At 39.7% G+C, this 24,843-nt stretch overlaps 1 protein-coding gene and 1 long non-coding RNA gene across 2 annotated transcripts; both read left to right on the top strand.

The window, feature by feature from the left end:
* The first annotated feature begins 1,707 nt into the window (after positions 1-1,707).
* On the top strand, positions 1,708-24,494 carry LOC138740094 (uncharacterized). The gene is made up of 5 exons (XR_011342666.1): positions 1,708-1,749; positions 12,099-12,271; positions 14,056-14,150; positions 18,941-19,095; positions 24,185-24,494. It is a non-coding gene; the product is annotated as an uncharacterized lncRNA (long non-coding RNA).
* On the top strand, positions 19,163-21,154 carry gpr45 (G protein-coupled receptor 45). Its single transcript, XM_069892329.1, is given in 4 exon segments — positions 19,163-19,170; positions 20,017-20,144; positions 20,147-20,454; positions 20,456-21,154. Coding segments are annotated over 4 exon segments (1,143 nt in total).
* Positions 24,495-24,843: the final 349 nt, after the last annotated feature.

Raw genomic sequence — 24,843 nt, forward strand, 5'->3', positions numbered from 1 at the left:
TGTTCTTCCAAGTGAAGCAGCACTTCACTTGTGAATCTGTGGGAGTCATCTACTCCTGTTGTGGTCTTCTCTACATCAGAGACTGAATGCAGACTGGGTGATTGCTTTGATGAGCTCTTTTACTCTATCCTCATCAATGGCAGGGTTCTCCCAGTGGCCAACCATTTCAATTCAGTCCATGGCCTCATGCTCTGGCAATCCAGGGCCACTCATAAATTGGAGGAGCAACACCAAATATTCCATCTGGGCACTCTTCATCTGGATGATATTAATATCTACCTCCAGTTTCTGCTTGCCCATGCTCCATCCTCCCTCACTTCCTCATCCCTCTGACTCCTTTTCAACAGCTCTCCACCCCCTTCCCTCTCCATTCACAGAACAATTCCCCCTCCCCGTTTTCTCTTGTGCCCTCGCTCCCTTATCCACCATTATATCTTGCCTGTGGTCCTGTGCTCCTACTCCTGCCTATCTCCTTCCCCCTCCCCCTCCCCCACCACCACCATTTTATCCAAGCACCTGCCTACATTTCACTCATACATTGATGAAGGGCTCAGACCTGAAACTGTCCATAACTTCACATCATTTTTTTTTAACATTAATAAAAATCTCTTCTCAGGTATAATATTGCAATTTCATCAGGCTATGAAGAAAATTCATAAATCATCCCTGATTTGCAAACAATAAATTAAACTACTTCATCGTTTCCTTCCTCAGATTAGGAGACCAAAACCGTACACAGAACTCAAGCAAGTACCCTCCCCAAGGCCCTACACAACTGCAGTTAAACCTCCCTGCTTCTATATTCAAAACTCCCTGCAATAAATGATTATTTCCCTTATAATAGGTCCCTTGCTGGAACACTTAACTCAGAGTTTTTAGGATATCAAAAAGTGCTCTCACTTGTGCAGATTTCCAAATGTCACAGAAAAAAAAAGACTTGTCTTATTGAAAACACTGCAACAAAATTGATTCATGGAACAAAATTCACCATAATATAAAGCACTTCAATATAACCATTTGCCTTTATTCAGAATTGATTTTTGGTCCAAAGGCTTTTTTTGAGATGCTTATGAATTACGAATGTTGGAGGCTGCGCCAGTATTTTGTTTATAAACAGTTTTTCTTTGTTCTGTGGTTTGGCATTAAACCTATGACAACTCTGACAACGTGGTCTACTCCAACCTAATGGACAAGTGGACATTTAGTGGATCATACTATCAAATACCAATTTCTTTGCCATTTTAAAAGGTCTGATTCAGGGAAGAGGCAGCAGTGTTTCTGCATTGAGCACAGCCACTGACAATGATCTCTCTGACACCCACACTTAATCCAGTTGTTAGATACTACCTTCACCCACAGCAAGCGATGGTGAATTGGTGAAACTGTGTGATTAGCAAAATCCATACACTTTTCTTAACATCTGAGTCAGAGCTTTTTGTAGTAAGTGTTAATTTTCAGCTGCAGGTGCTTCTGTGCCAGGCTGAACAGTTTTGCTTAGCCATACACGTTTTACATGTTTTTTTTAAATTTTCCATTTGTATTTCTAAGGTGCTTTTACTGTTAATGTCAAGGTACATTGAGGGAAATTGAGCTGGGCCATAACAATTTTTATTTATGACCTGTTTAAATGTAATAAATATCTTAGCAGTTGTTGCCAATATATGAAGCAGTCAAAAGCACAGTTTTTTTTTAAAGGTAGTTGGAGACGTAGAGAGAAGGACTGACTCCAAGATGACTCACCAACGGAAGGTCTGAATCTGAGGCATTAGTTGAGTTTCATGTTCAGAGGATGTAGAGAGCTTGTGAATGGTGATATGTGCAAAGATTTGCAATTTAAAAACCAGTGCATTGGAGGAAGGTCACTGGGTGTTGGATGAATGTGACTCTGGCATCTTTCTCTACATGTGGCATTAAATGTTGGCTGACGCTTTGATTATTGAAAGCATTATAGTCAAGTCTATCTGTATAACTGATGCAGGGTCTCGACCTGAAACATTGTAGATGCAGCTCAACCCTCACAGTTATCCCAGCAGTTTGTTTTATTTTTTCTGATTACAGCATTTGCAGTCCCCATCAATGTAACAAGTTGCCGTGACTAGACGAAGGCAAGAGGAAAAACCATTAATGATTGTGTTTTCCTCTCTGATCTAAGTGCAAGTGCCCTGAGGTTTATTCTAATATCTCACTGTGACCCAGCTTCCAGCACTGGCCCAGGAGGAAACTTGTAACTTGCTATTTAAACTTAAACTTAGATACTGTATAATACATCATGGCAATAGACCCTTTTTGCCGAATGACACCCCAATTGACCTACAACCCCCATACATTTTTTAATGGTGTAAAGAAGCTAGAGCACGGAGCAAACCCATGCAGTTGCAGGGAGAATGTACAAACTCCTTACAGACAGCGCTGGATTTGAACCCTGGTCGCTGGCACTGTAACAGTGTTGTGCTCTCAGCTATGCTAACCATGCTGCCCTATGTTTGAAGCGACTAAGAATTGACTGGAGTCCTAAAGTTTTCAGTGTCCGCTTGGAGTGTTCTTTATCCTATTTTGTTCTTTGCTCACATTTCAGCATAAATTTAATAATAAAAGTACAATTTTCACATGTGCTGCACTTTTGAAAATCATGTCACTGTTTCATTTTTTTTAAATGACTCATAAAGACATTGGAATCCCCATGCATCTCAACTTTTGTATTAACAGGGGTTAGTGGCCACAAACACATCTGCCAGACATCTTTTAAGGTACTCCTTCACTTTTTTTTGCAGAGTGCAGGGCTACCATAGCTGGGATCAGCAGAGCTGATTTGTAGTGAGGCGGTCATCACCAAGCACAGCTAATTTGCTCCAAAAAGTTCATGTCATTTAGGTAGCCGACCGTTTGTCAATATCACTTAAGTGGATTGCAATTAAGAATCCTTCCTGAATACTAATCCCAGTTTCTACAGGTTGTGGCTGTTTAAACCCCTAATGTCACATGCAGTAGTCAAGTTGACACTTCAATAATTACTATTTCCAAGATGACCAGAGTGGTTGAGTGAACTGCCACACTCATCGAAGAGAGTCACATTGAAGGACCCATTAAGTTTGCGTTGGCTTTTTTAAAAAAGTAACAGTCCTCTATATTTGTTTAAATCATTATTCAATGTCTTTTTTTTTGAAGGCTATTAAATCTGTAACAGTTGCCCTATCAGAAAGTCCTTTACAAATTCTACCAATCTAGAGCCCCTTTCACACTTGCATTCCAGTAAATCGGCCATTCAGAGTCTCAGGATAGGAATGAGGGCTTTGGTCTTTCACACTAGACCACTCCTAACGGGGACACTGAACATTTTCACACTTGCAAGGGTTTATCTCTGTCATTTGGTCTGTTCTACCTTTAATAGGAAGAGCCTGCAATGCAACTGCCCGTTTCACACTTGCCTGATCTCAATGCGGGGGGGCGGGGGATTATACTAGGGTTGAGATTATGCCATCTGATGCTGGTTGAGATTATGCCATCTGATGCTGGCATAAAGGCCAATTAGCATGTAATTCCTGGGATCACTGGCAAGTGTGAAAGGGGCTTAAGGCAGACCCACCAATGTAACTTGTACGGCATAACTTAACGAGCATTTGTACTTTACACCTCTCATTGTAAATCCAAGGATTCTATGTTTTGATACATAGTCTCATAATTTTAAAGGATTTGTGCACGCTTTCTCTTTTGACACCACGTTAAAATGGAAGTGCTGCCAATGGTGCAGATCTAAGAGAGCACGGAGCAGTAGGACTGTACCGAAGAGCATTGAAAGACTGTGGCCATGGTGTTCTCTTCAGGGTCATACTACTCCCCGCTCTCTTGGATCCACACTGCTGCTGCTGAACTATAGAACAGAATTCTCTCTCTCTCTCTCTCTCTCTCACACACACACACACACTCAGAGAAAACCACATGACCCTCTTAGAACAGCCAACTACACTCAGACAGATGGCAGCTCCAGACCTAATCTTCTGAGTTGTTCATCTGTTGCTTTGCAAAACAATATCCATTGCTCCTCAACATGTCCAATTAACACCTACCTGTGAAGTCCTTCTAGGCATTCTTCAAAGTTTTTGCAAAGGCACCTGGAGCCTGGACTGTTTGGCTTAAGCAGAGCTCTGGCATTTTAAATGAGATCTGTTTTGAAGTATTTGTATGTGACCTACACAAAAAAAACCTGCCACAATTTATCTCCTTTTAAAACCTTTCTATATAAAATATAACTTAATCTGTCACACTATTCTCTTGCTCTTTGTTCATGAGGATTGGTGTCATCTGCACATTTCAAAATTATACTGTATTAAAAACAAGCTGCACATCAAAGCAATATCACCTTTGGCGGAAAAGAGATGTTTCTGGTCAAAACACTGCACCAGAACACCATGTCTATCACATCCAAATCATTTATATGGACATGCAAATTGGAAATCCTGATTCTGAATTCTGGGGAACTCCACTGAAGTTCCGTTTAACTCTGTTTTCTATTCCTCTGCCAATGTTCCTTTGTCATGGGCCTCGCCACCCAGGTCATGTTGCTACTATCGGGGAGGAGTTAGAGGGGCTTGAAGATGTACACTCAACATACACAAACGGCTTCTTCCCTTCCACCATGAACCTATGGACACTAACTCACTTTTTTTCTCTCATTTGCACCACCAATTTATTTTTTATAATCTTTTACTGAGGAAATTTTAATGTTATAATACTCGTTCTGCTGTTGCAAAACAACAAATTTCATAATAATAAACCTGATTCTAATTCAAATGGTCCATTTATCCTATTTGCTCCAATTGTGCTGACAAAGTTAATATATTGTAGTTCAACAAACACTTTTGAATATTCATAATCAAAGCATTATCAGCTTTTGTCCACATTCAGTTTAATTGAAAAAGATGCAGTTAATCAACACAATTTGTCCAACTGAAATCTGAGTTGATTCTCCTTTATTATCCCCACTTGCTAAGTGTCTGATCATTTTTTGCAGCAATGTTGTTTCTGAAAATTTCTCCACCACATCCAAACCTGTAGTTGCCAGATTCATCCCTTATAATCTTAAGTCAATTATAAGTCAATTTTAGTCTGCTTACAACATCTTTGTATGTAGAGATGGGATATTACTGTCAGTATCTTCATAATTCTTGTATCCCTCAGGAATCTAAAATGTAACCCATCCAGATGGGACAATTTATCAATTTTAAGCCAACCTTTCCAAATATCCTCTACTTTCTTTCTGCTTCATGATCTAATTAACCTCCTCATTTGTAATTTTTCTGAAATCTTATTCCTTGGTGAACACCTGTGCAAAGTACTTATTTAGTTCCTCAGCAATGCCTTGTACCTCAAACCAATTGATTCACAACTGTGGACCCAGTCAACCTTATCACTCCCTTGTTGGCACCAATGGTCCTGGCGCACCTGAAGGAGACCGTTTAATTCACTTTAAATGCATTAGCTCTGCTTACTTAAGAGCTGAACCTTGCACTTCTGTTACATGTTTAGCTTTGAAAAAAACTTCAAGATGTTTCAGAATTGCAATCAAAAGAAATGGAGGAGCTAAAAGAGGTAAGGAATATAATTAGAAGTTTAGTAAAAGGGGTGTGTCTTAAGGAAGGTGAAAAGGTATTATCATGAAATACCAGAGCGGATACAGATAGCTGAACACAAAAGTTAAATACAGTCATGTGCCACACATCTGTTCAGGCAACGTCCGGCCACATGAACGTCCATGGTCCCATAAGTTTATAATAGAGTTCAGAAATCCCGATCGGAGATGTAGCAAATGTAATTGGATGTAGTGAATGCATCCGTTTCCAGCACGCAACATGTCTCTTGCACTCAAAGCGATTGCGCTGTCAGGTGTGTAATGGTACAGTGCATATATAACCTATAATTTATATGCCTTGATAGTCAGAATAAACACCCATCTTACTGGCTTATGTATGTACTTTACCATTACTTATCATTATTTAAATGTGAACTTTCCCTACTTACAAATAAAAAGTTTACCGTATAACAGTGTATACTTCGACTGGTAGACAGCAGCATCCAATCTAGTGTATCGTGCGTCTCCTGAGCGTTGTTTAATTTCCTTTCGAAAATATTACCGGTCAATACAAGTACACCACAGTATCCCATGTAGCTTTGCTAAGTATATAATATGGTGTTCGTACAACATCCAAATAGCATAATGTTCTATTTCATTGAACGTATTGTGGATGTTAAGCGACAGATGACTGTATAGTTGTTATAAAAAATACAAATTTTTAAAATACTCAGCAGGTTGGACAATATTTGTGAGGATGTGGCTTTGTAGGTCATCGATCTTTTATCAGAGCTGGTGAGGTTAGAGATCAAACAAATTTTACTCTACTTTGAAAGCGAAGAGGAGAGGCAGACACAAAAGGGAATACAGAATAGGCTGTGATGCAGGAAAGATTAAACGACTGAAGAATGATATGGCACAGATGAAGGAGTTGGTCATTGGATAAATAAAGAAACAAAAGATATACCAGGAATAATAGTGAAGAATAAAGGTCATGTCTTGATCTGTAACAGTCCTGAAATCTGACCAATCTTGCATCTTTTTTTTAGGGTACGAGCAGAAAGTTGATAAAGGTAATCCATAATAAAATTGAAAGAATTAGATTATATTCACCTTTATTGCCATAGTTCCAGTAAAATACAAAGCCAATGAAATACAATTAGCATCAAGACAGAAGTTTAAAAAAAAATAGTGCCATATACAAATAAATATGTCTGAATAAAAATAAGTGCATTCAGCAAGAAAACAATTATAAAAGTACTAACAGTAAGAATGTGAATGCACTACCACTCAATGCTGTGATTTAAGGTTCAGCAGGGTCAAAGCCTCCAGGTAGGGGTGGTGGGAAAGCTCTTCTTGAGCCCACTGGTTCGAGAGCGACGGCTCCTGTAGCACCTACCAGATGGGAGAAGAGTAAAAAGTCCATAGTTTGGGTGTGATGCAACCTTTTTTAATATTTTATTTTGCGAATTCTCAATCAACGTGCAGTCAAAATGAAGAATAATTAAAGAGAAAAACATCAATATCATTAATATTAATTAAATAGTACAAATATCGATATTAAAGAAAGAGAAAGAAATCAATATCTGATTCAATTATTATAAAGAAAAACAATTACAATAATGCAAATGCAATGTCCATGTTGAACCAAAGGGAGAAAAAGATAATAGAGAGAAAGAACAAAATAAGAGGAATCCTCCCACCCCCAAGAAACAAGAAACAAGAAAGAAGAAAAGAAGTAAAAGTAAGAAAACAGAATAAGAAAAAGAAAAGATTGGCTTCACTCCCATCAAGGGACAAATAACCTGACTTATCTAGGGTCCTTGGTGAAGAGACAGGAGGGGGGAGTCATTAAGATTTACCCCGATGTACCTTGGGTATGAATTCCATATTCTTGAAAATGCATCATGCCTGTTTCTGAGGTGATCTTCTCCATGGGAACACAATTATATATTTCTATCTTCCAGTGGGCTAAACCTAGTTGGGAATCAGATTTCCAAGTTACTGCTATGCATTTCCTCGCCACTCCTAAAATGAGTTTAATGGATTTTCATTGATATTTCGACACCCTCATTTTAGGTCTTGCATCTTCTAAATTCCCCAATAAAAATAATTCTAGTGCCTGAGGGTATTTAATTCCAGTGTTTTATTTCCAGGAGATTACCCAAATCTTCCCTCGCTTTAGGGCATAACCAGGTTGAATGCAAGAAAGTACCTATGTCTTGAACACATCAAAAACATTGGTCTGATATTTCCCATTTGAATTTGTGTAACTTTTGTGGAGTAAAGTATAGCTGATGCAAGAAGTTATATTGCACCAGGTGATACCTTACATTAATCATGCTAATCATCCTATCCCGACATAAGTCAGACCAGTAAAATGGATCAATTTCTAAACCCAAATCTGATTCCCACTTTTGTCTTATTTATCAAGCCCTTGTTTAGGGGTTCCTGCCTGAAGTAAGGAATACAGTTTTGAATTTCTTTTTTGCGCTCCCCCCTTCGAAGCAGAGTCTCTATTTCACTACCTCGCGGTAAGATTAGTGCTGGACCTAATTTGTCCTGTAAATAAGATACCAGAAAAAAATTGCTAATTCACTTAAAATTCCTAATTTGCTTAAATTTCATAAATTGTTCCTGCTCATAACAATCCTCAATACACTTGACGCCTCTCTGGGACCAAGTGTCCAGGATTTTATTATCAATTGTTAAAGGAATTATCATATATTTCAGTGTGTAAGTCAACCCCACTTTTTCAGCCTCATTTTAAGGGTTTTATGGTATATATCAGGCAAATAAGTTGACCCCAATTTTCTGACTGGCTGAGGTGCCCCATTGACCGGCATATACATTGACCCCCCCCCCCCCCCACCACCCATAGATTGCGTGGATTGACCTGAGTGTTGGCTGGAGGTGACTGCTATCATGGAGGGTCCATCGACACAACGCAGCACATGACGAAAAAATGAAGCGACCTTTAAGTTGAAAGTGATAGAAATGGCCAAGAAAACCAACAACTGGGCTGTTGGAAGAACATTTAATCTTCATGAGAAGTTGGTGAGAGATTGGAGGAAGAAGAGACTTTAAGAAAAATACCAAAAAGGCAATGTTCTTTGAGAGAAGGAATCACTCGTTGGCCAGAGTTGGAAAATTATGTTGCAGAATGGGTACACGAACAGAGACAAAATTGCTTCATTGTCACACGAAATAAAATAAGAACATTTGCACTGCAGAGGGCCAAGTCGCACCCAGACCTCAGTGATGATTTTGAAGCTACAATAGGTTGTTGCAATTGTTTCATGAATAGGGAAAATCTGGTATTATGCCGAAAGAAAAATTGCACAGAAACTACCAAACGATCCTGATTATAAAATTGTAAGTTTTCACCAGTTTATTATTACAGAACCAGCAGAAACACCAGTTTGGATTGGCAAATATCAGAAATATGGACGAAACCCCCATGAATTTTGACTGGATAGGCAATAGAACAGTGGAATGGAAAGGTGTTAAAACTGTGCAATCCGGAAGTACAGGCCATGAAAGTAGTAGGTTTACTGTGGTGTTATCGTGCGTGGCCGAAGGGAAGAAGTTAAGACTCATGGTAATCTTCAAGCACAAAATTTAACCCAGAATGAAATTCCCTGCAGGTATTTTTGAGCATTTTCATGAAAAAGAATGGATGAATGAAAGTGGTGTAAAATTATGGATAGACAATGTGTGGAACAGGCAGCCAGGTGATTTACGCAAAGAATGGAGTTTGCTGGTCTGTTATATGTTTCGTAGCCACTTAACTGGTAACCCTAAAAGTAGATTAGCATTACACAAACATAGTAGTTATTCCAAGTGGTTTGACGTCTATATTGCAACCTCTATAGGCTATCTTATCATCCCCTCTGTTAAAGCCAACCATTGTGGTGTCATTTGCACGATTATGGAATTAGAACCATATACATGAATGCAGTCCTAGGTGAAAAGGGAATACAGGAGAGAGCTCAGCCCTGGGATATGCCGGTGTTCAAGGTGAGAATGGAAAAGAAGATTGCCTAATTTAACAGATTGGGGTCTGTTAGTCAGAATCCAAGGTGCAATTACAGAGGGATAAAGCTGATACCAAGATGGTGAAGTATGTCCATCAATTTGGAGGGAATCACTGTATTGAATGCTGAACTAAAGTCAATGTACAGCATTCAGACATAAGAGTTGGAGCTGTCCAAGTAGGTCAAGGAAGAGTGAAGTGCCATGGAGCTGGCCTATTGATACGATAGGCAAATTGATGGAAGTCCAGGGTGATGGGCAAACAGGATTTCAAATGTGATAAAAACCATTCTCTCAAACCACTTTGCAATGATGGGCTGAGTGCAACTGGACAGAAGTCATTCAGACCCGTGGCTGTGAGACGCTTCGGCAATGGCATGATGGTGGCAATCCTGAAGCTCATGGGAACAATGCCTGGGCCAGGGACAGATTGAAAACATCCATGAAGACCCTGATTGAAGAATGAATACCTTGCCAGACTACGTTGAGTACTGATAAAGCTCATTGACTTGAAAAGTTAATTATTTCTCATAATTTTTTTTTAATGTTAGTTTGTATCCTTTACCCCAAAGTTTCGGCCCTTTCAAACCCTGCTGAATTGCAAATTTATGCAAACGGCTTACAAAGGTCTGAATTTAGCTATTTATGGATTTTAAATTATTGACTCAGATGGTTGAGCATGCTCGATACAATAATTATAATGTATAATACTGCAAGTAGGACAACAAAATAAATTGACAATTTATATAAAAATTAGAATTGTAGTATTAAAATAGAAAATTTGCAAATGACAATCCTTTGGTAACCAGAGAGTTCTATTTGTGAAGGAGATCATATTCACTTGCGTTAATTTTCAGTCAGAAAATACTGGAATTCACCAGCATGCAAGTAAGAAAGGGGAAAAAATTGCATTTATGAATGTCCCTACAAATATACAATCTATGTGCTATTAATGAAAAAGATCGCTACAGGGTTAGTGATGTAATTTTTGCGTTCTTTGCCTTGGCAACATCAGTGAACAGCACATGGACTGTTGTTGCTATTTTAAACTAACAATGAATTGCACTGTGATATAATCCTGCCTAGTAACAGTGCATCAGCAAGCAAAAAAAAAAGCATCACGTTGCCTTGCACTGATTTTCTCAACAATGTATTTATTATTGTCAACTAAGGTTAATCTATAAAACTACAGCCTTTCACTTGTTGCCTTAAGCGTCCACACAGTAGCACAGAGAAGGAAATGGATGCTTGAAACTGATTGACCTAATACTTTTTATTTCATTTGTGCTATTTTTGTGTTCTAATTCTTCTCTTGAATTGTGGATTCTTTGGTTTCCAAAATATAAAATGGTGATAGTAAATTCAGATTATTTTTTTAATTATAAGGCAGCTTGCTCTATTGTAAAGTCACCAGTTGAAAATAAATACCAGCTAATCCGTGTATCATTTTCTGTTTGTGTGTGTGCTGGTAGATGAAGTGGCAAAGTCCACCACAATTGGATAATCACCTTTATATGCTTAATTAGTTTTATATAATGGAGATAAAAGTTACAAGGAGAAATAATTACCACAATTCAAAATTATTTCTAAATATCCAAGCCCTCTGAATACACAAAGCTAATTAAAAATCTGCAAGTTGCAGATTAATATTAATAGTTGTGCAAGAGTTCATAGTATGGGCATTGATTCTGCAGAACTGATTTCTGAATGGTTAATGAACCACCGACACTATCAAACTTTCTGTTCTCTTTCCAATGATTTATCCATTTTTAAAATGCATTTATAGCAATATTTGCGCTGTAATATGTTGCTGCAAAATAATGAATGTTCATGACAATAAATTCTGATTCTAAAATCATGTAAAATAATAGGTCCTCTCTGATGATACTATCAACCTAAAACCCTGTCTTTCTCAGCAGAGGTTAGGTGACTTTATCTTAACAATTGATGTTTTTATTTCAATTCTGTATATACTTCTGTAATAGTTGAGATTTGGGGACCAATTTTTCAGATCAAATTTAGGGTGGGATGGGGTCAACTTGTAGTACACTTACTGCTTTTGACCACAGTAAGTACCTGCATCGTTCAAGGCATTGGGAGCTCGGATAGCTGGGACTGGGTGGCAAGTCTGCGTTTGGGGCGTCGAGAGCTCTGGCAGGCGGATCAGTCGCCAACCAGTACTAAATGGCATCATGTCTACACCATATGAAGTCATGGTGAGCTCTGCTGCAGACCAAGACCCCCCACCCCCCCACAATAAATATTTAATGATCCCTTTAGCACAGGTAGAGACTTGCATTTGGAATTTCTGTGAAAGGTCCTCTCTGTACAGTAGCTGCAGCTGTATGTATGAACCAATGATAAAGGGAGGATGTCTGTTGAGTGATTCATGAACACTGATGTCACCCTGACCAGAGTTACCAGACCCCCTGACAGACTTGTAACTATTTGTAAAGTATTAGTTTATTTCTGAATGGTCTCTGTTTTTCACCTACAGGCTCAATTCTGAAGGAAGGGGTTAATGCAGTGAACTGGAATTCACTGTCTATGTATTCTTCAGATGGCTGGCTCCTCCCTTGGCTCCACTCTCACCTACCCCAATATAAGCCCTGGTTTTCCTGCCTTACCTCAAATTCACCTGAGGACTATTGTGACTACTGGCCATTGATTGTAAGCTATTAAAAGAGTGTTTGTACTCTGGTTGTCTCTGAGTGTAATCATTCACGTTACAGGGGTGAGTTGTTGCTTGGCCCTGCAGCATCTGTGAAAATGTTTCCATTTCCCCCAGGCACATCTCTCGTCTTGCTATGAGGTCGCTGCCGCAGTTGCCGCACTCCATTCTGGGTGCGGGTGTAGTAGGGCTTGGTTGGCTATTTCTTCTTCTGGCTTCTGGCCACTGCCTGTTTGCTGATCCTGCCTGGACTGCATCTAGGCTCAGGCCTTGCTGTTGTGGAGGAGCTAGGTTTCTGCTTGTTTTCCACCATGGTTTTGTAGGCCAGACACATGGAGATGGCCTTTCCAAGTGTTAGTTCACTCTCTCGCAGGAGTGCCTTTCTCATGCCTTTGTTGCAGATGCTGCAGATTATCCTGTCTTTAATCAACTCTTCACAGAGTGCTCCGCAGTCACAGGTCTTTTCCCTGATTTTTAAGTCACTGAGATACGAGTAAATCTGGTTTCTGGTATTAAATCTGTGCCTTTCCATCGTCAAGTTCTTTGGTGGATTGCACATTTCTTGAAATATTCTTTTTAAACATTTGGGGTCCTCTCTTGACTCAGCCGGGCTGACAACAATACCCCCTTCATGCACCTCATTTGCGTATATGAATGACCTTTCCCTTTTGATAGCCTCTGGACCACCAAATTTAGTAAAATGTATGCTCTGATGAGTACAGTGGCTGCAGCAGATGCAGAGCAGCCGATGGGAGCAGCTGTCTACATCCCCTTTAAACTTTTCTCTTTCACGCTAACCCACATCCTCTAGTTTTTAACTCACTTAACCTCAGCGACAAATGTATGTACTGCTATCATTTACTCTATACCCATTATAATTTTGTATGTCTCTATCAAATTTCCCATTTTTTTATGCTCCAGGGAATTAAGTCCTAACCTGTTTCACTTTTCCCTGTATCTCGGATCTTCAAGTAACGGCAACTTCTTAGTAAATCTCCTCTGTACTCGTTCAATTTTACTGATATCCTCCTGTAGTTAGATGAGCACAACTGCACACAAATTTGGCCTCGTCAATGTCTTATACAACTTCGCTACAACATCCCAACTTCTAAACTCAATACTTTGATTTATGGAGCCCAAGATGCCAAAAGCTCTTTTTTTGGTCCTATCTACCTCTGATACTACTTTATGTACTGCACCTTCTTTCGGTGGCTCCATGGAGGGGAGGAACGTAACAGTGATGGTTAAATGTTTTCAATGAATGTAATTAAAACTAAAATAAAATGCTTTAAGGTTTATATATTCTTGCGTGAAGTTTGTCAGCGCAGGTAACAACTGGAAAATATACTTATCCAGCATCTAGCAATCCTCATAGGTGTTAGATACCAAGGGTTTTACTCCATATAATTTGACTTTAGATACCATCCAGTTGCTCAAAAGGAAAGTTATTTTTTGAAACAAACAAGATCATTATTATCATATAGTTTCTTCTTATATCTTGTATCCATAATTAGCAATGAAATTGCATAACCATAACCCATGTGTGCATACACTTGGTTGATATTTTTAAGTAAATTCTGCTGAATTAAAATTTATCTGCAAGAGTGATGTTCTATAGTTTTGCACAAATAATCATTGTGGACTTTTAATTGAATGTCTCATGTATTTAATGTATGTGGATCTTCAATTAAATGGTATGGTTTATAACTTGATTACAAATGATTGAAACACATTAGAAAGAAAAGTGCATGTGATTGACAACCAAATTACTTTCTCTTACTAGATTATCTCAATGCAGACTTCCAGTTACTCAATACTGCCACATTTAAGACCATGATGCCACCTTCAAATGTAGCATAAACAACACTAATGAGAAAGGTGAGCTGCCTTCTTTTTCAGCATTCACTTTATTAATCAATTAGATCAATGTTCACCTGCCTATTTTAAGCTGCTGGCGGGTGGGGGGGGGGAGGGGAGGGGGTTAAACATAATAAAGTGCCACTGTGACAGTTTAATTGTCAATTCTGCCACTAATAGACTGACCTGATTCTAGTGCACACCTAAAATACTTTCGACAGGAACTACTCTTCTATTGTTTGTTTCCAGAAGCCTGAACTGGGTTATGTCTGCAATTTTAAGGTTGACATCTTCCAAGGCATAACAAATATTGCACATCCAGATATCTTTCACAGATGATCCGCTTTGCTCTGTATTCTCAATTTCAATATGCAGAGACCAAAGTGCACATGTTTGTTACTTTTGGTGATTCTTGAATTATTGATCAATTGGAGTTTGACTTTTATGTGCAATGGAGGTATTTTGCAAAAAGCAACTGTCCATATATTTCAGCTTCTGGTCGTATTCTGTCCTCTCATGTGACCTCATTCCACTTTAACAAGTGATGGAACAAATACTCCATTGTATCATAACTATAAATTGCCTTAAGAGTCCATGAAAGACAATAAGGGGTGATATTATCACATTGCAGCATTATAGCTGTATGGGTATACTAGTATGGGTATACCATATGGAATGACTTTTAATACATTGTTGCACCAATCATTGTTGTGACTACTCTCAATATCTCAATAAAGATGATCTGTGATAGATCAAAAAAAACTAACAAGCTTATATATACTATTTTAGAGAATTCTTCTTCCTTCTATTAACCTACTCTGAGGAGAGAACTGTGAGAGTGTATTGTTGCTGTTCTAAGCCTTTCTTACTCTCGTTTTTCACACATTTTCCATTATGCGCGCTCTCTCTCTCTCTCTCTCTCTCTCACACACACACACACACACACACACACACACACACACACACACACACACACATATATATAATCTCTCGCACATTTTCTCACGTACATTCCTTTTGATACATTTTTCTCTCCCTCTCTTCCTCCTTTCAGTGCACAGCCTGGCTGATTTGAAGTCAGTCTTCACCTTTAACTTTAATACCCTCTGTCCTTTTGGTTCTCTCTTCATCTTAAGCTCTACGTGTTTAAGTGTAAGGCACTGCAAAGCCTCATTTTGTTAGGATGTAGAATCTATTCCAGTATATGTCTAGTGCAATGAAATTGTTTGAAACTATGACTCAGGCTTTCTTGTTATTTTGAATGCACAGAGGATTAAAATATTGCCTTCATCTGGAAACATCAAACTCTCCACACTGAGGGAGGAAATGCCCATTATTGTTCATACCACTTGGCAGAATTTATGATGCATATTCATCATCCTCTCTTTATTGGTGGTTGCTCACATCCTTGCAAAATGAAACCAGAAACCTGAATGAAAATATTCCATCAGAAGCAGCAATGCAATTAATTTTCCATTATAATGGATAAATATTTGGGAGAATTTTGGTAAGATTAGTGGGTTATATACATACACACATTTTAAAAAGATCTTATTTGAAATACTGAAGAATTCATATTCAATAACATTGCAGGATCTCTGGAGAATGTGATGCACATTTCATAAGTAGGTGCTAATTGAAATGAATGGACTGGAGATACTCTGGCTATTGGAAGCTTTCTTCAAGGGTTTTGACAGAGTGTACAGAAAGGTCACTCCTGGGAACTCCTGTTGTTTGCTGAAGAAGGTGGGGGTTTTGCAAGTGAGAGAGTCACATCGGCTTCCTGGAAATTAGAAGCCATCTCAGTTGGGGGGGGGGGCGAGGGAGAGAGAGAGATAGAGATAGAGATAGAGATAGAGAGAGAGAGAGAGAGAGAGAGAGAGAGAGAGAGAGAGAGAGAGAGAGAGAGAGAGGTTAACAAGCTCACCCAGCTAGTGTGTGTGAGACACTGAAAGGAGACTGAACAGTCACGGCTGAAACAATCCAGGAAAAGCTGGACATCAGCGAGACCTTGAGGTGACTAATGGTGGTATCTCAGTTGTGGAAATCCTGGAACAACAAATCTCTCTCTGCAAACCCTACAAGAACATTCCTGAGCGGTAAACATTTACCTTTCGAGCACCAAAGCCTGGTGAACTTTATACATGTTAAATTCTGTGCACAGTATAAGAATTGCCTGCATCCAGAGAACTTGGAAGAAGGAGAAGTGAGATTGAACTGTGAGCCAATGAACTTTTCTTAAATTTACACACACATTGCATACACCTACACCTGTGCTTAGAATTAGAAGCGGGTTAATTTGGGTTATTTAAGTATAGAAATAAGTTAAAGTTTGATTCTGTTTTCATATTTAAAGATAATTAAAAACAAATTTTGTTTAAGTAACTACTTGTCTTGGTGAATGTCAATTGCTGCTGGGTTTTGGGGTCCATATTTAACACTTCCATACAAATACTGAAACATTTTTTTTGTCATGTACATGCTCTTTTAATTGTTGAAGCTTTATTAGCATAAACTCTGAGCTGTTGGAAATGTCTTTTTCAGGTGGAACAATCCAGTTTCCAAGCGCACTAAAGAAGCGATAAATACAGTAGAACCCTGCTATAACATGATGATTTGAGTCCAAATAAAAATCACATCACAAAAAAAGTGGGGGTCATGCTAAATCGGGGGTTTCAATAAATAGTTGTAGTTAGTTGAAATTAAAACAAATTAATTTTTGGTAAACTGATGGTCCCCGCTGCTTGCGGCACCCCAGGTCCCTGCTGCTCACAGCAAGCCCAAGCACTTGTACTTGCTCCTGACAGCAGGCCAAAACCAGAATCCAATGACTTATCGCGATATATCTGAATTCGCGTTAAATTGGGGTTCCTTTGCATCCTCAACAAATGTCAAGCTAGATTGTTGCGCTTGTGTCTTTGGAGTGTGAACTTTTCACTTTCCAAATTGAGGGTAGGAATGCCATCAAATGAACTACAGCTGGTCCATGATGGAGGGCAGATCCCCCATTATTCTGTTTCTCATGGGTGAACCCAAAGATCAAGCATCAGCAGAAGATTCAGGAGGACTTTGGCACTGCACTGACAACTGCAGGTCATCTAATGTCCATCAGGAGAAGAAACAGACTCTTCCCAACCCCAGATGTGCTGAACCCCAAAAAATCTCCATCTAACCTAATGATAAAAGTTTCATTCTCTTAGTAATGATTTTCATCAATTACCATTTTTATAATGTCACTTGCACATTCAAAGTTCCTATAGACTTTTAATTGCCTTAAACTGAAGTCATTTATTATATGGGGTCACAGAGCATTGTTTGCCTTCACTTTATATATACACACACACACACACACACACACACACACACACACACAGTTTTTTTAATATTATAGATATAGATATATAAACATTGGAAAGGGACAAACAGTAATGGTCCATGCTAAAAACAATTGAAGGATTCCACACATGAGTCACTGGACTGCATTGCTTCAAAGATCATTACCCTTGGGCAAGCTGATCGTATCAATAATGATATTGCATTGTGCAATAATGTTTTTTATAGTATTTTATCTCAAAGAAAAAGTTTCATAAGTTACAGAGGAATCCACTGGAAAATATTAATGAATATCAACCCATGCATTACATTAAAAAAAATTAAAAATTGTGTCATTTTTATTCATTAAATATGTTCTTAAGGGAGTTGGATGTGGCCCTTATGGTGAAACAGATCAAGAGATTTGGAGGGAAGACCAGGATGGGGTACTGGGGTATTTTCTCAGGGATGGGGTACTGGGTATTTTCTCAGGGATGGGGTACTGTGGTATTTTCTCAGGGATGGGGTACTGGGGTATTTTCTCAGGGATGGGGTACTGGGTATTTTCTCAGGGATGGGGTACTGGGGTATTTTCTCAGGGATGGGGTACTGGGGTATTTTCTCAGGGATGGGGTTACTGGGGTATTTTCTCAGGGATGGGGTACTGGGGTATTTTCTCAGGGATGGGGTACTGGGGTATTTTCTCAGGGATGGGGTACTGGGGTATTTTCTCAGGGATGGGGTACTGGGGTATTTTCTCAGGGATGGGGTACTGGGGTATTTTCTCCTGCTCCTATTTTCTATGACTAAATTTAATGAAAAAATAAAGCCAAATCAAATATCCATCATTTTCATCCATTGGGATATCAGAATGATTTATCTTTAACTTGGCAAATTGATTTACAGATATTAAGCATTCAGACATTATAACTTATTTGATGCAAACATTTATAAATACTTTTCCCATTGGTGTCGGCCTTCCGAAAACTCAGCTCGTTGTTTGTTTCCATCATTGGATGAAGCAGTGGGAAATCATCGAACTGCCAGCTATGTGAACTTGTTTATTCTGCTTTTACTCCAAGAACCAGTTGAGCTGTAAAGTTATTTCAACCACTGAGAGATGAGACAGGATCCCTGGGTCATTCATTTATCATTAATGCATGCTGTTTGTTTAAAAATGAGCTTCAAAGGAGTAATTCAAGGCCAGAGGTTGAACTCCTTTATCTAAGAGCAGAGACTTGAGTAGAGCTCGGGTACTTACAAGGACTGCCAGTTGAAAAACTCACTGAGGTCAGGTGGTGGTGGCCAGGACGAAGACTGCTGAGAGTATGAAAGAGTGCTACAAGAAATCTCATAGCCTTCCTGGACATATCAAAATGACACACATGCACACATCATCTCCAAGATATTCTACCTTCTCCACTGCCCACACGGAGCTTAAATTTTCAAAGGGGGTTGTAATGAAAAGGCTACTCACTGTCTTTATTCTCTCTATTTAGACAAAGGTTGCAAAGATTGGAAGGGAGGCTACCTGCTTGAGCAGGGGCTCCACTCGAATGCAGCTCCTGACTGCAGTCCAGGGAGACCGCTCTTCAGTTAAAGGATGGAAAGGCCAACAAGCTCCAAACCACTACAGGTCAAGTGCAAATGCCAGGTATGTCAACTGAAAATGTTTCATTGTGCTTACTGAACCCCCTTTCATTACATCTACAGAAAAGACCATGATCATGTGCGTTGCTTCACTTCCTTCTGGAAGCGGCAAGGCAGTACACAGGATATGGTCTCTCTGCTGCAGGTCCACCATTTCCCCTGATCCCCGCTCTCATTCCTCCTCATCCTGAGAGAATCCTGTAGGAGTTGCACCCATAGCTGGCAGATTGTGACCTTAAATAATAATAGAAGCAGCAAAGCAATGTGATTTATGCCTCGTTGTACAGAGACTGTTCCATGAGCACCAATTTATGTTGATAAGGGAGGAGATAAACATGATAATAATGCCTGCATTAGTTGAATAGTACAGTAAAACCCCTGGTAACCAGCACCTATGGAGATTGGTAGATGTCAGGAAAGTGCATTTTCTGGTTGTTTGAGTCTTACAATGCCTAAGTATGGCCCATACTTTCCTGTAATATTCTATGCTCTAAATTGTATTAATGAATGATCCTTTTATTGATCCTTGGCAAAATTCTATGTGCAGCAAAATCCATGGTATCCTGAATTCAAGCAGCTGCAAGCAACCAGCAAAAAAGAAATTGAGAAAAACATACATTTTTAAATAAATATGAACAGAATAATAGGTTAAAAATATGCAAGTTTAAAATTGTAAAAGTAAACCAGAGGACAGACTCCTAGATAGACAAATGGATGCAAGAGAAGTGGAGGGTTTTGGGCTGTGAAGGAGAGAAGGGTTAGATTGATTGTGGAATAGGTTTCTACAGGTTGGTACAACATCATGTACTCCATCCAACAAGCAAAGGATATTTATTTCCTGAGAGTATAGAATGTATTCCAAGTCTAAAATCAACATCGATATATGAAAGTAAAAACAATGAATTTTAGTCCAGAAGTGAATAAGGAACACATTAATAATGATTGAATGCAATGGTACTCTTTTAGAGAGATGTCTTCCTGAGTTTTTAAATTTAACAAGCCAAATTGCAAATTCAAGCAAGACAAATCTTCACATCTTTATAAGGATAATACTAGCATAATGACGGTGTCAGTGATTGCAATTGGTTTCTTTGGCAATGCAATAGTATGTTTAATTGTGTATCGGAAGCCTGCAATGCACTCGGCCATCAATCTGCTCTTAGCCACCCTTGCATTCTCTGATATTCTGCTCTCTTCGGTGTGCATGCCTTTTACTACCATCACCATCATTACAGTGGATTGGATCTTTGGCAGTTATTTTTGCCAGATATCTGCTATGTTTTACTGGTTCTTTGTCCTGGAAGGTGTGGTAATACTTCTGATAATAAGTGTTGACCGTTATTTAATCATTGTGCAACGGCAAAGACAAGCTGAATCCTCATCGTGCTAAAATAATGATTGCCATCTCATGGACCGCCTCGTTTTGTATCACCTTTCCATCAGCTCTTGGCTGGACTGCAGTGGAAGTACCGACCTGAGCACCACAATGCGTGCTGGGGTACACCGAGATGAGGGCTGACCGCGTTTACATAGTGCTCTTGCTGGTCACCATCTTCTTTGTTCCTTTCACGGTGATGCTGTACTCTTACCTCTGCATTTTGAACACCGTGCGAAGAAACGCAGTACAAATCCACAACCACGCAGATAACCTTTGCCTGAGTCAAGTGAGCAAGCTCAGATTAATGGGCTTACAACTACCTCATCAAATAAATGTTGACATGAGCTTCAAGACTCGAGCCTTCACAACTATTTTAATCCTCTTCGTTGGCTTTTCATTTTGCTGGTTGCCGTACACGGTGTATAGTCTCCTTTCGGTTTGCAGCAAGAACTTTTATCACAGTCAGTCTTTCTATACTATTAGCATCTGGGTCTTGTGGCTAACTTACCTGAAGTCCGTCTTCAATCCCATCATCTACTGTTGGCGTATCAAGAAATTCCGTGAATCCTGTGTGGAATTCATGCCAAAAACATTCAGAATTTTACCAAAGCTGCCTTGCAGGACAAATAGGAGAATTCGCCCCAGTACAATTTACATTTGCAATGATCATCAGTCAGCTGTATAAATTAAAACTGTGTTCAACATGGCTTTAGAAAATGCTATAAGTAGAATATTTTCCTGCGATGTCCACATGTCTTTCATTGAACAAACTGAGCTACTCGTATCAGGACTGGTTGCTACTAAACTGTCTTTTATTAATACTGATGAACACTTTGTTAGTGTCCACAATAAATGTGTTAATAATTTAATGAGTCCTTTGGTTCTGGTTTTACTGAATAAATACCATTATGAAGGAACTTTGAAAGATTTCTTTGCACCTTGGTGAAATGGACTGAATTTTTCAGTATGTTCCATCGTGTAGATACTGCTGCGGTAAAAACAGTATTACGGATCAGTCACCTCCTCTGCAGTGCATATGATTATTAACTTGCTTTGAAATAATTAGGAATGTTAATGTTTGAAAGCAAAAATAAAAGAAAAAGAGTTTGTGGGTCAGGTTTGAAAGAATACAATTTAGCATGTTAACTGTTCCATCTTTTATTATGTTTTAACCTGTTATAAACTTAATTTACTACATTGTGGGAAGCCATTCATATTGATTAATCTATCATTTTTGGTCTGGTTTCAGTCACATTAATGTAACAGTTTAAATGTAATATTCAAACTCTTTTGCCAGTATGATGAGGTATCTTTAGGTATCTTGATATTTTTCTGTTATCCATTGTGCTAGGATGGAGATGTGGGGGAAAAACGGTCAACCATTTTACCTATCTCGGCTGCACCATTTCATCAGATGCAAGGATCGACAATGAGATAGACAACAGACTCGCCAAGGCAAATAGCGCCTTTGGAAGACTACACAAAAGAGTCTGGCAAAACAACCAACTGAAAAACCTCACAAAGATAAGCGTATACAGAGCCGTTGTCATACCCACACTCCTGTTCGGCTCCGAATCATGGGTCCTCTACCGGCACCACCTACGGATCCTAGAACGCTTCCACCAGCGTTGTCTCCGCTCCATCCTCAACATCCATTGGAGCGCTTTCATCCCTAACGTCGAAGTACTCAAGATGGCAGAGGTCGACAGCATCGAGTCCACACTGCTGAAGATCCAGCTGCGCTAGATGGGTCACGTCTCCAGAATGGAGGACCATCGCCTTCCCAAGATCGTGTTATATGGCGAGCTCTCCACTGGCCACCGTGACAGAGGTGCACCAAAGAAAAGGTACAAGGACTGCCTAAAGAAATCTCTTGGTGCCTGCCACATTGACCACCGCCAGTGGGCTGATAACGCCTCAAACCGTGCATCTTGGCGCCTCACAGTTTGGCGGGCAGCAACCTCCTTTGAAGAAGACCGCAGGGCCTACCTCACTGACAAAAGGCAAAGGAGGAAAAACCCAACACCCAACCCCAACCAACCAATTTTCCCCTGCAACCACTGCAACCGTGTCTGCCTGTCCCGCATCGGACTTGTCAGCCACAAACGAGCCTGCAGCTGACGTGGACTTTTTACCCCCTCCATAAATCTTCGTCCGCGAAGCCAAGCCAAAGAAAAAAAAGAAATTGTGCTAGGATTACAGTGAAATGGCACATTGGCACAGGGAGGGAACTGCAATGATATTGAAAGGATGCCCTTCTCACTATCAGGAATTCAAGCAGCTGCCTACCCCTGGTGGCTGAGGTGCCCAGTTTCTCTCCCCTTCTTCAATCCCCTTAAGAGACAAACTCTTCATTTTAATTAATCTTCTCTTTGGGGTAAAGCCATTGGGTCAACCTGTGATCTTATGGATGCTAGAGAATCTCACTTGTATCAGAGGAGGTTGAATGCGATGTAAGATGTTGGCAATAGCCCGAAGCGGTTTCCCAGTCTCCATTATTCCTTCAAATACACAACTATGGAAAAACTCTCCCTCTGTCTTGGAAGCTACTATGGAGTACTCAAGAAGATTAAACTCCTTTTTGGAAAAGGCTGGTTTCCATTAAAAGCATTAGATTTCATTTCCTGAGTGGTAACGATTCTTACTCTTCTGAGAGTAACTTGTTTTTAAGAGATTTTTAAAAATCTCTTGACCCAATTTGACTGTTGTGGAACACAGAATTATGCAGATAAGTCTGTGATTGTAGTAAAAACACACAGAAATGCTAGAGGAACTCAGCTACTCTCGCAGCATCCACAGGAGATAAATATATATTATCGATCTTTCGGATCTGAGCCCTTGGCTCTGTGAAAGGAGACAGAGCTGAGAGAAAGGCCACAGGGTTGGGAGGGGGGGGGGAGAAAGAGTTAACGAAAACCAGAGAAGTCGATGTTAATGCAATCTGGTTGGAGAATGTGCAGGTGAAAGATGAGGTGTTCCTCCAATTTGCAGATGGTCTCAGTCTGGCAGTTCATGAGACCATGGACAGACATGTCAGCAAGGGAATGGGTGAGGAATTGAAATTGAAATGGTGGCCACTGAGAGATTCAACTATTGCAGCAGACAGAGCCAAGGTGCTTAATGAAGCCATCTCCCAGTCTTGTGTTCAGTCTCTCTGATGGAGAGGAGGCCACAGTGGGAGTACTGGATGCTCCCTCTCCTCTTATCATGTCCAATTAACAACTTTTGTTGGTCTGCATTCCTCCCCTGCTGGTCTTTATTCTTATGCCTTCCTATTCTATGCTTGAAGGAGGCCTTAAAATATCAGTAATTTATCTTTACCTCCTATGGATGCTGCAAGACTGGCCAAGTTCTTCCAGCAATCCAATTTAACTATTCTTCGCCATCTTGCCTTTTTTTCTGCCCTCGCTTCTGTTTTTAATTTTAATTAACAAGGCGCATCAAAGATTCTGTCATTCAGACAAGCTCTCTTCGACAACATTTTTCATGAGTTGAAAGGTGAGTGGTAAGATCTAACATTGAGAACATGCCATGGATTTCTGAATGTATATCACATTCTTGGCTCTGCAGGTATCAGCTGTGCATGGGTTGAATTAAACAACGTGAAGATATTGTATCAGTATTTTCAATTGTTTTAATTCCCATATAGTTTGAGCTTTATCTTGAGGTATCTTGATATTTTTCTGTTATTCATGTTTTTTTTTTACCTCATCAGATTCAGAAGAACACAATGGGGGCAGGAGTAGCCAACCAGGCCCCAAAGGTTGCCCCACAATTTCAATACAATTGTGGCTGATCTATGAGGGTCTGCTCTTCACTGCCAGTTCGTCATTACCCTAAAGGCCAAGCTGATCTCTCTCTACCTTAAACAAGGATCTGGCTTTCACCAGCCCCTGTGACTGAGAATTCCAGAGATTCTCTACCACGTGAGAGGAGAAATTTCTATACATCTCAGTTTAAATGGCCGGCCATTATTTTGTAGTCCTTTGTTCATGAGTCAAAGCATCCCAATATCTCCCCTGTCATGCCCCATTAGGATTATGTGTATTTGAAAAAGGTCACTCCTTCTAAACTCCAAGGAATAAAATATCACACTGTGATCAATTGTGCAAAAACTGAAATTGCTGAAACTGAAGGCTTTTATTGGCAAGAGATGGACCTTTGTTGATCGCTCACACTGACTCGAACTGCAGGCAGGCTTGTGGCATGACAGCCCTTATGGGGAAGAAAGGGGAGGAGTCAAGAGCCAGCCAGTGAGAGCAGGGACAACCAGGGAAGGCCATGGAATTTACATATGACGAATAGATGCAATAGTGGTTTCACCACAAACATGTCTTACTATAACAGCAGCCTCATTGGCTCCTTTCTATAGAT

This window comes from Narcine bancroftii, chromosome 7 (genome assembly GCF_036971445.1).
Source record: "Narcine bancroftii isolate sNarBan1 chromosome 7, sNarBan1.hap1, whole genome shotgun sequence".
NCBI classification, from domain to species: domain Eukaryota; kingdom Metazoa; phylum Chordata; class Chondrichthyes; order Torpediniformes; family Narcinidae; genus Narcine; species Narcine bancroftii.